At 41.0% G+C, this 18,015-nt stretch overlaps 1 protein-coding gene across 2 annotated transcripts in view; it reads right to left on the reverse strand.

Moving 5' to 3' along the window:
- CACNA1C (calcium voltage-gated channel subunit alpha1 C) overlaps positions 1–18,015 on the reverse strand; it is a 455,730-nt gene that overhangs the window by 180,102 nt on the left and 257,613 nt on the right. For both annotated transcript variants that reach the window (XM_053978340.1, XM_053978341.1), the window contains exons 4-5: positions 12,721–12,860; positions 5,626–5,765 (exon numbers count right to left, since the gene is read on the reverse strand). In XM_053978340.1, coding sequence (XP_053834315.1) covers positions 5,626–5,765; positions 12,721–12,860 — 280 coding nt within the window. The remainder of the gene's footprint in view (positions 1–5,625; positions 5,766–12,720; positions 12,861–18,015) is intronic.

Raw genomic sequence — 18,015 nt, forward strand, 5'->3', positions numbered from 1 at the left:
CATTGAGAGCTCTTCTTATGGGCAACAAGCATCAAACACCCATTTTACTATAAATCATTCAAAAGCAAATTCCAAGTCCTGGAATCAAAGATGAGATAGTCTTACATTAGAAAGATGACCATGGTGGTTCTGACATGTCTCTGCTGTCTTAAACTTAAAAGTTACTCTGTATTTTGCTGCAAATGTATGCCCATATTTTTTTTCAGGAGGAGGAATCACTGAATTATGAGCCCATACAGACAGAATTCCCCTGTGATTTCAAATTATTAGACTAGAACATATCCTTTGAAAAGGGGGAGAAAAAATATTGCCAGCCTTGGTGTTAAGAACAGTCATTATTGGAAAATACAGAGTATAACCTCAATATCTTGTAAGCATTTGAAAGCTTTTGCTCTTACTTCTCCATAAAAACCTGATTGTAATTTAGCACATGCAATATATTTAAGCAGTCCCACACACCTAGAGAGGAAAACATCCAGTCCTATCACACCTGTGATTTCCTTGCTTCATCTACATGCAATAATATGGCAAATTAACAATAAAGGCAACTGGGCGACTTTGCCAATCCAGCATCTCTCAAATGAGCAAAACCTTTCCTCATGCATTTATTCTCCCCAATAGAGCCCTCAAGGTGAATTTTACTTCTCATCTTCATTGCTGTATGTGGTGAATGTGGCACCAAATATATAGACCTGGATGGCTCAGCTGGATCAGGAACACTGCAAGGAAAGACAGAGTATTTTCCTACCTGTTACAAAGTCCAAAGAAATATTTTGATTAATGCCAGAGAGTTTGGGATAAGGATAGAAGATGACTGTGGCAATGAGAAAACACTGCAATAAATATGGGGTAGAGAACACTGCTGAGACTCAGAAAGCATTATACATTTTAATAGAACATTTCAGGGCAGATTACTAATTGCAATGAGAAAGACCAAAATCTAAAAATGTCTAAATTTTTCATCCACCTTGTCTGAAGGTGCCCAATTTTCTCATAAACTCAAGAGTTATCATGGACTTAAACATAAGCATCATTTTGAAAAAGTATGTGTTCCAGTTAATTATTTAAATGCACATAAAAGAGTCATCTCTAGGCATTTACACATGAAAATTCTGGTCTTATTTGATTTCAACTCAAAAATGTACTCTGCCAGTTGCATGCTGCTGTGTCACTAGCAGAAGGACATTGCATTGTCATGGGGAGGGTTTGGTTTAGGTCCTTTTGCTCATGCCTTCTCTTTCCCTGTTATACAATTGCTGCATCTCCACGTAAATACTGGTGCTAGAGAGGTACCTACAGTGCCTTTGAGTAACTCTCCTGCTACAAGACTCCAGTGGAGCTTGAACACATCACAGGCTTAGCTTTCTGTGGTTTTAAAATAAAATTAAAAGAAAAAAAATACATTATGGCAAGTTTTTGTTCCAGTGGAACAGTTAAGTTTTCTCTCTAGCTTCATTAAGAGTAGCAGGGTCTTCTGCCCACATAAATCTGTGCTGTCAGCAGAGGACCTTGCACACAAATATGCAGCATGGCAGCTACTCAAATGATGTGACTTCCAAATTGTCTAGGAGAGCTTATCAATTCAGTCTGGCAAATATCAGATAGACAATAATCTGTGGCAAAAATGCAGTTACATTAAGACGAAGTACAACATAAAGAGAATTAACAGAATGTATGAGGTGGTATAATTGAGCAGCGTGAATAAAGGTGATAGAAATGGAATTTAATAAGTTAAAAGAGCGTGAGCTAGCATGCGTAGGAGTAACTCATTGCCCTTTCCAATAGTCAGGAGTGATTTTCTTTTCTAATTGGATCATGTTTCTTCACTGCCCAATTGGATGTTTCTTTTTGCCCTCCTGGAGCACAAAATGTTTAAAACAAGTTTTAAAATATGTAATAACATAAAACGGAGAGGGAAGAGTAATCAACAGAAAACTCATAGCACAAAAGGGCTAACTTGATTCTGTCCCTAGAAAGCTTTACCATACTTTACACTCCTGCCAAAGGAGATACTGGGTAAGTTTCCAAGACACTGAAGTGATTAAGTTTTGGTAGACATGCTGATTTTGCACTTGTCTACTTATGTCCATCAAGGGAATTGTTTTCCTTCTCTCTCCTTTCTCAAACTATTATATTAATCTTAATGCCACACATCAAGACAGGTGCTCTAAAACACGCGTGAAGTTTTCCTTACAAGGAGACTGCTTTGGTACTCCAGCAGTAAAGTTCTTTCAGCAACCAAAATAAAGTGTGCACTGCAAGAACTGTGTTAATTTGACAGTAACAGAATAGTTGAACAGTGAAATCTGGCCTGTGTATCCACGATATCAAGTTCTTAGATCTCATTTTCAAAAAGACCTAAATAATCCTAAATAATCCATGTGCTCTGCAAAATAATCACCATTCATCTACACATTAATGCCAGGCTAGAAGGACTGAGTGTGGACCATTTTTCCAGAAGCAGTAGGACTTAAAAAAAGTTGTGGGGAAAAAAAGTTTGCTTAATTAGCTCAAACTCTATTTTGTATACAAAGCAATGGCCAGCACTGGGGTGACAGCTGTGGGAAGTATCTAATCTACTGCTCTGCCATACACCTCACACATAAGAACTGTACCTCTCACTCCAAAAAAGGTTTTCTGGAAAAGAACTCAAACTATTTTAAAAAAGAATCTAACACACAAAAACCCCTCACACCAAACCCAGCTGATCCCTATGGAGTCTCTTGGAAATGTGTAAATACTTAACACTATTTTTTTAAGTTGTATTGGGGACCCAAAAACTTTGAATTCAGTGCCTTTGAAGGCTTCTCCCGTGATGGTACAGTTGGTTTTTGTAACATGGATTAAAAATGTCTGTCTTATCTTTTGAACAAAATGTCTGTTTTCTTCCTTATGACAAGTGGTCTTGTGAATGTCCACATAACCACAAAGCATAAAAGTGTCATCTGTTCTCTTAAAGATTATGAAACATTGATGTGCCCACAACCATCATCCAGATGTAGTGTTCAGGCTTTGTTGAATTCATGATCTCAAACCCTTTTGATTTTAGGAGGCACTAACGTAATCTGGGGCCTTGGACAGTTTGATCCTAACAAAGATTGTCAAAGGTACCTTTTTGCTTGTCTGCCCATGGGTGAGCCAACTTTGCTTGCACATGAGCCACTTACTGCACGGACAGTCCCCCATTTCTTGGTTGAGATATTTACTGGCAAGAGACAGCCAAGTCCCAGAAATTAAGCATGCATAGAACTTGGAAAAAAGGGACTGTGAGCTCTTAATATCCTCTATCCTTCTATCTGAGGCTGTTGGATTGTTGTGTTGACCGAAATGTCTAGCATTGGTAGCCAATAGGAGACATAAATAATTAGAAGCCACTTCTGGAAGTGTTAAATCTTGGACTTTTGTTTCCAGCTCTCAATCTGCAAAATGCAGACACCGGTGATTTACTTCAGAGGGCAATTAATATGTTTTTCCCCTACCTCAAATCAAACTTATGTGGAAACTCTCTATATGCTGAGATGGGTCTTTAAATGCATGGACCTGAATACAAAACATGTCCCTCTTAAATTGGATTCTTTCCTATGGATCGAGCCAGAGACAAAAAAAAAAATCCACGTAAACTCCCTGTGACTCAGAAAAAATGATTCCATGCTGCAAGCCAATCTCTCCACCTCAGACAAACTATTTCCCAAGACCAATTCTAATGAGTTTAAGATTTGCATGAAAAAATTCAGCATGTGTTTCAAAAATTTGTTTTATAGGAATCATTGTACTTTACACGCTTTTTTCCAAATAGTGGTAAGTTAGATCTGGACCTCAAGCCAAGCAGCAGATGTTGGAATTTCCATGCAGAAGGTGGCTGCCAGTGACCCAGAGGATCCCCTCTTACTAAAGAGCTGCTGCTTCCATACAGAGACTGTTAAGTGAGAAGGAATCGCAGTGTATGTTACATTCATGTAATTTTAGGACAAATCTGTGCAGATTTTTTCCTTACAGGGGGGAAAGCCTTCTGCATTTTGGAAGGGCAAGGAAGCAAAAAAGCATTTCTTTATAAATGGCAAAACACTGCAATGTTGGTAATTCACCCACTGGTGTTCACGATGCCTCAGGGACAGAACTTGAATGGGACCTGAGACTTGGCTTCTAAACCTCTGCACTAAACTTATGTAAGAATGTAATTCTGTAACGTGCTATTTATGGTTCGCTTAGGCAATCTTATCTAAAAGGCCTCATGAGAAAAGTTATGCTCTAATACATATGGATGCGATAACATCTATTCTAGGCTAATCAACAGGCATTTGTACAACTAAAAAATGCCCAGTCAAGATTGAGGCTGCATTAGCCTCAGATTTCAGCTCTTTAAAGCCACACTGGCCCCCAAGAAGTCTGGTTTAACAAATATGTCCCTAGTCAGAACCAGAAATGCTATCTTGTCAGATGAAGTTGATGGTTTGCTTGCTTCACCCTGCACTAGCATTTTGCTGTCTAGACCAAGTGGTTGTTAGTCTGCACCAGGCTGCCTGGCTCTGTTCTGGTACAAATTAAATACTCCTTGATGAGAAAACTCACAAATGGACTGTTAGATGGTCTATGTTGGGATTGAGATTGGATATGAACTGCTTCAGGCTTGGTTCCCTCAGCTTCCTCAAGTCCTCCAAGAGCACCAAGCACACAGCCAAGCTCAGTCTGTATCAGAACAACTGATATCACAGAGTTTATGACAACTCAACTCAAGGTTTTCACATGACTAAAGTTGGAAGTACTTTAAGATACCAGTCTAGCAAGATCCTCAAATGAAAACAAACAAAGTGCTCCCTACAGCTATTCTGGAGAAGATTAACTCCTTTTCTGCTCCCAACATCTCTCTTTGCTATAATCATGGAAACCAATGACAGTTTTCAACCACTTCTCTCTCCATAAGGTAAACAGGTCCCATCCATAACAAACTCTCAAGCAAAATGATATAATTTTCCCACATTGTCATGTCCATATTCCACCTCCACAATGGAACTACCAGACTTAGTTACTCATAGCTTCATTGTAAACAAGAAAAGGGATGAAAGTCTATCAAAGGCTGCTTGAGGACTTTCTCAGAGGCATTACAAATAATTTAAGCAAATCAGACTAACTGAGAAGCTGAGTATGTCATTGTTCTGTATTCTGCTGCTTCTAAACTGTTCCCAGTTCTCTTGATCTGAACATCACATGCAAAGAAGAAAATACAATTTTAATGAAAAAGTTCCTCTCCCTCCAAAATCAACACACATGACCATACAGAATTTCCATCAAAGTCAAGAATTTATAATACAAAACCTCACCATTTAAAGGATTTTATGCTTGAAATCACAAATCTCCTGGATCTTCTTCCTCTTTCATTATTTAAAAAGGTTGCACAATCAGACTGACATACCATGAGACTTCCATTCCTTTTCAGCTGTGCTTTGGCCATCCTTTGATTAATAGCACGCTTTTCACAAATACATACATTTGAAAAAAAGTCTTCCCCCACACACCAAAAATAACCTGTATCGTGCTCCATCTTCAAAATTGTTACAAAAAAAAACCCTTACAAAAAAAACCCCACATCACAGACATAGCTGAAAGGAAAACAATGGCATGACTTACTAGGAACTCCAGACACCAGCCGTAGTGGACGTAATACTCGGAAAGCCCGCAGTGCTTTAACATCGAATCCGGCACCTTTTCCTCCTATTGAATTCCCTCCATCTGCTTTGGTTGCTTGTTCTAAAATTGCACTAAAAAGCCTGCAAAAAGAAAGAGGAAACAATCTGTAGGCAGACAGCAAGGCTTGGGCTAAACAGGAACAGAGATCATCACCATCATATCACCCAAACTATCTCACAGACCTGTGAAGGGTGTCACACCTCTCTCTTGACATTCCCATATGGTGGAGGAGAGACAGACTCTTCCCATATGCAACAGCCTATTGGTGATGTCTACACCATTTGCAAAACACTTGTTTCTGAAGCAGACATAAACATGACAAAAAGCTCCTCCTTCATGTTCCTCCATGGCTTCTTGCAGCCTGCTATGGGCTACCAACACTTTGCCGTCTTTATTAACCAACAACCCACCTTGGAGGAGAAAATAATCACCCTTAATTAAGCCAGTCATTAATTATCTGCCACTAGTTTTACAAAGAATTAAGATTCACCAATGGCACTGCAGGTAGAACTTGGCATAAACTCGAGGACCCTTCAAGGGGCAAGTTTTTAGATAGAGTGTATGCTCACACTGTGTGCTTGTGGATCCATTTGTAAATCCCCTGATGCTCTGGCTAAGGAGAGTGCAAAACTGTAGGAGTCTCATTATTAGAATGTTTTATTATACCAGCCTTAATGTTTTATCTTGGCTAATAGGAGTAGATGCTTTAAGGAGAAGCTGTCTCACTCAGAATGCATTTAAAAAGGCAGAGCAAGAAAGAAAAGGCAGTGTTCTTCTGTAAAAAACCTGAAGGCTCACCCTATCTGTTAATAAGAACTTGATTTAATAAATTAGCTTTCAGGAAGCAGCCTCCATTTTTCTGGTAAAGCATTAGTACATTTGGGGGAGAACAGATTCCTCATGAATTTGCTAATGATATTGCTTTCAGCCTTGAAATCCTCAGCTTGAGCCCAGCCAAATTCAGCAAAGGTTAAAAGCTGTTCCAGCCTAAATGGATGTTTGGTGCTCTGTAAATAAGGCTTGCCTGGGAGTGGCAGAGACCCCTTGGTCTGTCGGGTGCCATGGAGCTGCCACAGACAACTTGAAAGAAACTCTCTGGGATGACAGAACCAGTCCAGATGGAGAGGCCTGGATCCAGCAGTGGTTTCTCTCACAGACTTTGCAGTCTGTGGTGCCCCTGCCAGGATCTCATCCATATCCCGACTGACACATTCCACAGAGAGTCCCCAGACCATGGGTCAAGCAGACACTGAGTTGGCTGATGGCTTAACAAGCAACTGCAATGCCTGCAGCCTGAAGATAAATCTGACTGGATATTAAAATGAAGATTCATTTACTGAAACATCTAAATCAACAGATTCCCCCAGCACTAAATCCACATAAAAATGTGAATTAGGGGATCGCAAATGTGAAATTCCTTTCTTAAGCAGGTTTTTGTTGGTTTTCTTGGTTTTTGTTTGGGTTTTTTTTTTTTTTTTTAATTCATATTGAGAGTCTTATAAAACTTGTCAGCTGTGACTGAGGAACTCGTAACTGGATCTATTCAAAGCGTCAACTTCAAGCACTGCAGAAAGATTTAACAGCTAGGTAACGAGCATGGGAAAAACTGTGTGTGAGGAGGTTGGATGCTGAGTTTGTAGGTGTTGCAGAAGCAGGAGACAGAGAAGAAAAAAAACAGAGCCTATGAGAAATACTGCATTGACTACAGATATCACAGAGAGAGACAAACAAGGTTTGATGCAAAGAATGTGAATTATTGGAATGTATGTATTTCTTGAGCTGTGTACACAAATTATACAGTGGCAATTTTCTGCTGGTCTTCATAATAGAAACACTGTAGGTCAAATTTGGCCTAATATATTCTCAGTAAGTGACTGATTAAGCTCTAGCAATATGCTCTGTTTCACATTCAAACATTTCTATCTTTCTAGTCCACAGAATTCCATAATAGGTGATCAGTGACATACCTATAGAGCAGACCCAGTCTCCTGGGATCCTCTAAAGGAAAAAGAATCTATTGCAAAAAGGCTTCTAATACTGTTTTTCAGCTCCAAGACTAGGAATCTCAAGGAACTCTGAGTCAGCAATTGTGCAAAACTGGGAGTCCATTTTCCTGATCCCCATTTTCACTGGCCCCATGTTTTCCCAAAGAGCAGCTCCTGGCACTGGGCACCAAGGCTGTTTCTGCTGCCACTTGCACAGTGAGCAAACCTGACTGCTCTAGAATTCTGCTGCCCAAGCAATGTCCTAAATTAGTTCAGGAGGAGCAGAAACACAACCAGTAGGACAGCTCGCTCCTCTGGAGATAGAGCCTGCATTCCTAGACTAGTGAAGCTCCACTGCAGGCCAGCTGGCCTTGTTTTTGTGCTCCAGCACTGGCATGCTAAATGTGCTCTTTTGAGGTACCCACAGTCATCTGCTTTTGCACTTCAGGAATAATTTGCAGTAATTCCTGCTGCTCCTCATTTAAAAACCTACATTTAAACTTGAATTGCATTACTCCTGTAAATCCTGCTTTAATGCATTTACTCCATGCTTTATATTTCCCCTATACTAATCCTGCTTTTTTCTAATGCATTACATCTTCTAATTTCTCTCATTTATTTCACTCTCTTTGCCTTCTGTATTGGGGTCTAGACTGTGCCCAGTGTGGTCTACTGAATCTCTACTCCACTCTTCAAGTTTATAGTATACTTTGTCAATTTTTCTTCTTTGTCCTTACGCTCCCTCAGTCAGGGCATGGGCAGACATCCCATGATGTACAGCTACCTAATGCTCTTGGTTTGTGCAGGTAATTGTTTTCTGAGACTAAAACAGCCAGATGGATTTTAAACTACTGATAAAAAAGATGAGGCCAGAGCACTTCTATCTTATGTAGGAAATCCTGCTCTTTGATTAAAGGCTTTTGAGAAAGTTTGCAGTAGGTATGGTGGAGCGAGATGCAGTCCTTTATCAGTGGGTGAGTTAGCATGCTCCAAGCATAGGGTGAGAGAACACTGTGCTGACAGAGAAAGAAGAGTTTGGGTGCTACAAAAAAGGCAAGAGGGCTAATCTCTTGTGGCCACTGGAAATCTCACCATTAAACTTCCCCTCCTCCAAAAAACAGACATCAACCTTTATTTACTTCCACCTAACTACTTTCTGCCAGCATAAATTCATGCCCCATTTTCATTTGGATATCATACTTTCCACTGATGAAGCACAATTAACATCACCTTTATTTCTGAATTTCATTTGTGACATGATTACACATTAACTAAATTCATCTGACAGACATGAACTGTAAGAGCAGAAAACCAAATTTTTATCACATGCATGTGTGGATATGCTTCATGCTTTGTTTGGGGTTATTTACATTTACCTGTGAAGTAAGAAGCTAGCTTCATTGGGGTTGTTTTTCTTGTAGTTTTCTATTTTCCTTTTGACATTTGATATATCAAAAGGGTTTTCACTTTGCTGGATGACCCTAACAGCAGCATGATAAGGCTGTAACCTGCTCTTCATCTCTTCCTCTGTGGGGAGTACACTGTGATTTTTATAGCATAAAAAAAGAACTTGTCAAGGGCCTCCAAAATATAGAAAGAAAACAGAGGCCTTGATATTTCTAAGGCAAAAAATCATCAGAAAAACATGGCTGATAAAATCCTCTTAGGTATAAAAAAAAGTAAAACACAAATTTTTTTTTCACAGTGTTTTACCTGTCACAAATCACCTGTGATTTGTGAGTGTGAAAATGTTTGGATCTTCCCTCTAGAAACTCCCCACAGGTCTTCAGTAAGACAGAAACTGCGACCACATTTTCCAGTCTGCTCTGACTTCAGATCTTGTCCAAATATCTTCACTGCTCACCTTCCCAAGTTAGACTATAATATTGCCTTTCAAATTACAACACCTTTTTCTCTGGCAGTAGTTACAGGTCCTTGGAGAATGACTGTGCTTGGCAGACAAACCACAGCACTGCCAGGAAAGACAGATATTCTTCCATCACAATATTGTCAAGCTGGTCTTCTCTCAAGAGAAATTTCATAATATTAAGGGACATCACTATGATATCTGAAACTTTTAGTGTTTTCCTAAAGAGGAATAGCAAAAATGAAGGAAGTGGGAGACAATTTGCCTAACCTTTAATGCTTGTGGGTTGTGCCTCATTGAGTGGCTTAGGGGTCTGGTTTCTACTATTAATTAATAATGTTGGTAGAGCCTCTGATTGATACCCTCACACAGACATTCTTCAAAGCAGCATTTAAAGTGCTGCTATAGCAAGGTCAGAGGCTATTTAAAGAGAAGCCAGATTCAAACTCTAAAGGACAAAGCTGATGAATAAACAGGTCTCCCACATTTCAAGAACGATAAGCTGCTACAAGCCTACAGTCTAAAATGTATCCTTTCACCAGAAAACAGAGCAGTTGTGTTCAGTGCTTCCCTCTGCTGCTGTTGCACATTCCTATGGCCTTGTTAGAATCACTGACTCTAAAATCCTTTTGGATACCAGGGGACCTATCTTCAGAAGGCAGGGGAAAGTATACAGGCACATTGTTATAAACATTTTTACAGGAACTGTGACTCCCCTCTAAAATTTATACCTGCTGCTACACATGTCCATTTTCCTCTTACTCTACTGACTAGCTCATTTTAAGGTAAAGGAAGCCAGATGTGCTATTATCTGTTGAAGTTATATGTAGTGAACTGAGTACAGGTGGATTTGAAAGACCTAAAATCAGTCTGTTTTTTTTTTTTTTCTCCTTTAACTTGTAGCAGTATTTGAAGTGCATCCCACCTAGCCAATGTTTTGAAAATCTTTGAAAATTAGAGATGATTGGTAAGGCAGAGCAAGCACAAATGGCAATGACCACAGTCACATTATCCTTTGCCCCACACACCAAATCTCTCTGCCCTCTGCCCCACTGTTCAAATTACTCAGCTTTCCCCAATAGCTCCATCAATAGGTAGAAAAAGACACCTCAAGGAAATGTTATCAGCACTTGCTTTCTTCCTCCTTCCTCTCTCTCTTCCAAATTTATTTTAAACCTTTTCCATGGGGCTTCCTTCCTGGCAAAACATTCAAATACACTGAAGTTTAAATATAATGTCACTGAGGGATTTCAGACAGCCCCTAGGAAAAGAAGACAGGGCAGGAGAGGAACAGATGGTATCACCAAGTAGATTTTGCAGAGGGGCTGTGGAGAGGAAAAGCAGCACACCAGCCTAGGCTGTGGTACTGCACGAGTGAGTTTAAACAGACAAACATCAAAGGAGCCCATCTGGCCTTGAAGTGGAATCTGTCACTTGAGATTGTTGCTATTTAGCAGAGACCTTGGGGTCTTGGCCATGTTTATTATACTCATGTAATTCTTCCCCAGTTACATTTTTTTGTTCCCCATCTAGTGACTAAGAGCTGCTGGAGGCAGAAGCAGATAGAGGAGCTGAGAGCTGCAGCTTGTGTCATTGGCAAGGGAATTAATTTCAGCCTGAATATCATCTTGCTGATTAACTGCCCTCGTAGGAAAATTGAAAAGGACTGTACTTAAACTAGATATAATGCTGCTCTGTGATTTCTGGAGTCCTGCTCTCTCACATCCAATGGAAAAAGAGGAGGCAATGCGTCCTCTCTTTAAAATGCCTCTTTCTCATAAAAATGAAAAGGGAATAATCACATTCACAGGAGTTTTGTTCTTCAATCTTTCTTCCACTTAGGTAGCAATTTCCAAAGAGGTGAGATATCTGAGGGCATTTTAAGGCAGAACCAATGATGGAATTGGACATCAATACCAGGGGAGGGGTGGGGATTGTCCAGTTTTCAGGTACTGGCATGCTAAGGGATCCTCTGTCTGTGGGTAGGAAAAAAGGAGAAGCACAATGACAATGGGCATTGCCCATTGATCCTCTGCCTGTGGGTAGGATAAAAGGAGAAGTTTTATGCCCACGTGGAGGCAGAGAGGTCTTGAGACTAAGAAAAGGCTTCAGCCTGTTCTCCCTCCCCCTCATTGGGAATTCTCCTTCCACCCACTCTTATCCATGGTGACAGGAAGTGGGAGGTATTGGGAAGCACACAGCAGTTTGCTGATTAAATATTTTGGGGCCAGCACAAAGATGGTCAGGAAGGCGGATTGGTTTGGGGCAGAAATTATGAGGGGGTTTTGATGACTAGGAGTGTCTCTTTTGATGTTTTCTCTAGGAGTTCATGCAGGGTTTCCTTGGTAAAGAGGTGAAAAGATTACAAGTTTTTGTGGGCGATGAAACTCTCTAACAATGGAGTGGTGGGAGGATGGGACAAATTATTCAGGCAAAGAAATACTTGCTCCCTTTGTATTCAGAGGTAGTTTATCCTTCACCTCTTCCCTTCAACAACCACAATTCCAATCCCTTGCTTATCTCTGACCCTTAGGCAGAAAAAGCAGATCATGTATTATTTTGTTTTTATTCAAATAAATTAAATGCCAAACTTAAAAAACACGGAGAGGAATAAGAGAATTAGAAAGGTTGCAGCTCAAAGTGGCAATTTGATCTACAGTAGTAAAACTACTCTTCAAGAAGGTTAAAAGATTAAAAGGGTCAGAATTAAAAGTGTTGAAATCACCAGCTGAGCAGTGCAGTTGAACTGAGGAACTTAATTTTGTTTGTGAGTAGGAAAACCTGGGATTTAAATTTTTCTTCCATCTTCCAGGATAAGAAGCATCAGCAAAAGTTCACAAGATGGCAGAATTTATCTGTCATCAAACTCCTAATCTTAATTAAGGGATTACCTAGATATTATTTTTTAAAATTCATATAGATTTAAAAACAAATGCATTTTCTTGCAGTTAAGCACATTCAGGCAATTGACTTGATCTAACACCTTTGGACTGCTTTCTCTTTTTACCTCTGGCTCCCAAAGAGCAGTTTAATTTCCCTGTTTTGCAAACCATTAAAACAGTGTTTGCCAGAGGAACAGAATGGACAGCAATGTCTAACATCACCCGTATGTAACAAAGCATTGACCCACTCTCACTATCCCCATGTGGACAGTGCCTTGAAAAACAAACTGTTGGTACTCACCCTACTACCACAATTATAAAATCTAGTAAATTCCAGCCATTGCGGAGGTAAGCGTTGGGGTGAAAGAGAAGTCCGTATGCTATTACTTTTAAAAATGCTTCCACTGTAAAAATTATGAGAAAGAGATATTCCACTCGTTCCTGGGGAAGACAAGAGAACAAGAGAGACACTGGTTAGTGCGAGTGACAAATCACGGATCAGGATGGGGTTTTTTTGTCCTAATCCACCCCTGCAGCCTCCAGGGTACACCTCCCACTCTCAGCTTGCTGGCCAGAGGGCTTTGCTCCTCAGCCTTGCATGGCCTGCAGTCACTCTGACAGTAAGTTTTAGTTACATTCTGAAATTTGCTGCCCTTTTCTTGGCAGGGACTGACCCCTGTGCAAAGCTGGAAGGGAGAGGGGTCGGCAGGAATGAACTGCATCCTGCCCTCTTCTGCCTCTGGAGAGGAAACGTTGCTGCCTGCAATACTGGGGAGAGAGATGGGGAAAATTCAGATGAGCCCACCTGAAACTGATGTGTATGTCAAACTGAGCCTTCTTTGGGATTCCCTTTTCTGCTGCTGGGGAATAAGTGGGCTGAATATCGGTGATAAGTGATTCACAGATCAGGCTGACTAACGCTAGAGGCTTTTAGTCATTCTGTCAGAATTGTACATATCCCTGCAAAATACAGGCTGCAATTTAGCTTATCCAAACAAAGGCACTTCCAGTTACAGTAGAGGTTGATTTAGGATGAGAAAGCAGGCTTTTGGAGTCAGCACACAGGCTCACCACCTCTCATCCTCAGGGCTTTTAGCCCCAGTGTGGAATAAGGATAGCAGTATTGCAGAAATGGTAGGGGAACTCCACCTAAGTAGGAGGAAAACTGCAGGATTAGGTAATCACTACACAAGTGCTGCGTGGCAAGCTGAGTGGGAGATAAGTACATGAAAACTAGATGACAGCAAAAGGAGACCAAGTCCCTACAAGGTTAAATCACAAAGTCATTAGAAGTTCACACTGGGGAAATAAAATCTGAGAGAAATACAAATTAAAACATCCTAGGCATTCGTGACACATCTTAAAGGATACCTAGCACAACAGACAGGTCACTATTTTAATTTTCTGCTCCAAATTGCAACTGCCCTGTTCCTCTGTCCAGCTGAATGCATGTATGACATTTTCATATTATCCAGCAATATAGAATGAATAGGATTACAAAAAAATTAGTTCCATCATTTGGCAGCTGTCCATTCGAATATCTTCCACTCAGCTCCAGGTAATTAACAACTCACTAGAAGCCTGCAGATAAAAAAAACCACAAAAACCCAATTGCCTGTTCATCTGCATGTTTATATTAATGTGATATTTTAAAAGACTGAGAAACTCCATCTGACAGTCAGTAGCAGGCACATGTTTGTGCTTTAAAATATTGCTGGTTTGCCTCAGACAATTCCTTCCCAATGCCTGCAGTATCCCCCAGTGCTTAGTACAAGGAATGCCTAAAAAAAGAAAAAGTGTCATTCTGCAGTGATCTGAACCAGTAGTAAAGCTTTTGAGCACACCCACAGCAGAGGATTTGTCTGTCGTTGTCCCAGATGGAGACACAGCAGCACACCAAGGATTTCCCTTCCCTTGAACTCAGAAAAGGAAACAACAGCATGCAATATTGTGTTCCCAGCTCTACAAATAGTAACTGCTTGCAACCAGGAGTCCAGCCAGGGGCTTGAGCACAGGAAAGAGCTCCATGATGGGACTGACACAGTGGCCCTTCTCTTTCCACTACAGCTGAGAACTGAACGAGCACTGATACAAAAATCACAGCCAAGCAGACCCTAATGATCCATCTCCACACACACATTTGTAAAGTAGGACCAGCTATTGTGGAATCTCGTGAACAAAACTGAAAAGAAATGCAAAATGACCCCGTGATGGGAAGTCCAGGTGGTCTTCCCAACTGCCCTGCACCTTTGTGCTGCCACATGGCTCTACCAAAATGGCCCGAGGCCCAAGCCCACAGACAGGTCATGGGGGCTCTGCCTCATGGAGCAATGCCCCAGCTCTGAAAGGACAAGGTAAAACCTGCGTAGAGATTAAAGAAAGATGAAAATGGGCTCTGAGTGGGAAGAACCTGCCCTGAACTGAGGATGGGAGTAGGGAGTGCTGTGCCTGAGATGGACATGGCCTCACTAGCACCAAATGAATACCTTGAGAATGGAAACAAAGATTTCTCTTACAGCAACCCAACCCAACAATTAGCCTTTCTCACTCCCTGTTTCAACCAGGGGCTTTGCACAGTTGTGGGCAAGCTCTTTTTCCCCTCTCACAAAGGGCCAAACTACTCCTCACCCTGCCTTTGGGGCTGCCCTGGACACTCAGTTCACCTCCCTCCATAAACACACGTGGGCTCGTGACAAAGTGTTGCAGGCCCTAAAAGCTCCTTTAGCAGCCACAGCTGAGGTGGCACAAGGGGATGTGGGGAAGCCCACGTGCTCATTCAGCAGCTCCAGGGCCCATTAGAAGCAGGTGGGCAGGACAGGTGAAGTGCAAGGCCTAAGGCTGATCCCGTGCCCAGCAGTTTAACAGCAGACATTGTCACTGGCCCCCAGGGACAAACGCTGCTGCCAGCTCTGTCTGGCTTTGTGCTGCACAGCCACAGCACTGTGCAGGACTGCCTGGCCAGCACAGCCTTTCCACTCCATGAATTTCACTGAAATACCTGTGCTAGTGCCAGCAAAAGGAGTCCGTGAAAGAAAAGACTTGGGAAAATTCTGGAACAACTTTTTTTTTTTTTAATTACTATTTTAAAAATATTTAGTGTTGTACAGAGCAGACAATATATCAACAACTAATGTGTTCCATTTGCTGGGTTTGGAGCCTCATACCTTTTCTGTCTCTAAAGATGCCTGTGGGAATACAGACACTTTTTGTTATTGTAATAAACGCTGCTTGTTGAACCATGTTATGGGGGTAATAATATGCCAAAGTATTGCACACACATGCATGCATATACATCTATACATCATTGATATATACATATATATGCAACTACAAGCTGTTTGAATAAATTCCTTATAGTTCTTCAGCTAATGTGGAAAGATTCATAAAAAAATAAAATTCTATAAAAGGTTCTGAAATTAACATAAGATACAGAATGTTGAGCTGAGGATAGATTTTATGATCCTCTGCATTTAAATTAATGATTTCAGGGTGTAAAACTGAAGGAAAAATACTGCTGAGATTAAACAGTGCAGCTGCTCCAAGACCATTTCAGAAAGCCACTCCTGCTCAGACTCAAGAAGAATTTGAAAAGCCTACTAAATAATTTGTGTCCCCTTTTCTTCCTATACTATAAAACTAAAGAGCCTTTATGAACAGAGCATAACTCAGTAATGACATAACACAACTGAGTTCCCCAGAATGTGGATCGCAGTCCCAGCTCTGATACCACCTTGCCCAGAGAGGGCAGAGATGTGACTCAACCACTCCCTGCCTCAGGTTAGCAGTGACAGGACTGCCTCTCACCCTCAGCAGCCACAGAACAATGAATTTCTCTCTGCTAAATGGGCATCTGCACTTTTAATTGCTCTTTTGAAGCTTTGCTCTCACAGATGAGGTAGACCACGGCCCAGTGTTTCAATCTCCCAAGGGACACAGCACTGCAAGGTATCCATCATCCCAACTCCTCTGAGAAGCTAATTTGGTACAATTTTAGAAGAAGCCAAGCTAGAAAAGTATTGGTATTTCTCTCTGAGAGAATTCTCTGCTGACAGGGAGGGAGGGAGCTGAGCACTACCTTTGTGGGACTGAAAGGAGATAGCAAGATCATTGCCCCTTGGAACACTAATCCAAACTACAGCATCAAAAGAGAGGGAACTTTGGAGCTGCAAGAAAGAAGGAACAGTATTTTTTATTTGTTTCTTAGAAATGGGAACTATGGTTATGTGGTTGAGGCACATGAAGCATACTGCAGGCTGCAGAATTACAAAGCAGGAGCTTCCTCCTCGGACAACAGGAACATAAATGTTTTGAAAACCAAAGGAAAAACATCAACAAAATATGACTTGAAGAAGAGAAAAGATAAAAGTTTTAGAAAGTGGAACAGTCCCTGGAGCACACATCTTCTGGGGCTGGCTGTACTCCTGCTTGACTTTGTAGACTTTGCTTTGACTTTTTTTGTAGATCTAGGACATGAGCATCAGCTACCCTAGCTGATAGATCAGCCAGCACTAACACTGCCAAGAGGCAACCTGCATGTCATCTCACTCATAACAAAGAAACAAATATTCACTTACTGTTAAGGCTCTAAGATATATTACCCAGAGAGGATTACTGTATTATGTATGAAACCCCTCTAATCCCATTTGTCGTCCAAAGAAGTCATAGGTTTGGTTTTGTTTATAATTTTTAAACTGTAGCTAATGTCATCTTGGGTTCATAAAGGGAGCCTGAAAACAGGAAATCCAAGGAAATTACTCTAGGGTGTCATAAGGCTTTTCTCCTGTCAGAAAGTGAGTAGACCAGTGCTGTTTCTGAGAAATGGCCATGAGAATGATTCACTAAATCTTGATCCCAGCTCTCTAAACTCCATCCATCCATCCAGCAGCACAGCTTGGTTATAACATTTTCATTGCAAAGAAAGATTAAATCACAATCAGATTCTTGCATTTCATACACACCAGTCGAAAGAGCTTACAGTCTAAAACTCAGTCACTAAATGTTTTCTCAGACTTTGCTGTCTCTCTCTCCTTGCACTCTGACCAGCTTGCTACAAACCATGTTTCAAAAACTACACTTTATATGTTTGAAGTAATGAGTCACAAGCGCTGTGCAGTTAGAACCTTTATGGGGCTGCCTGTTTGACCTCAGCTACATCTGAGCCTGCATTATTATTCCCTAAAGCTCCCTTAAACATAAGAGAATACATCTCTTCAGTAATGCAAATACCCAGATATCCAAGGAAAACAGCAGTATTTTAAGGGCCTCTGTCATATAGGGTGTTTTGGCAATGCTTGTGGAAATAGGCTCTGAAAGATATGAATCAGAGTGGAAGCACTCAGACCTTCCCCTAGTAGGGAAAATAATCTTTTCTGATGGTCAGTAGGGAGACTGAGCTGCAGTGCTGGGAAAGATGGGCCAGAGACTCCACAAAAAAAGGTTTCATGATTCTTGGATTACAGGTTATCATCACATCTGGGATGTGGATATCCTCACTGAGTGACTATGCTAACCTGGAGACTACTGCTAACATGGATAACTGTGACCTTGGGTGAGGAAGAGCCACATGTGTGCACTCAGAGGATCAATTCAATAAAGA

The sequence above is a fragment of the Vidua macroura genome, chromosome 5 (assembly GCF_024509145.1).
Source record: "Vidua macroura isolate BioBank_ID:100142 chromosome 5, ASM2450914v1, whole genome shotgun sequence".
In the NCBI taxonomy this organism is placed as follows: Eukaryota; Metazoa; Chordata; class Aves; order Passeriformes; family Viduidae; genus Vidua; species Vidua macroura.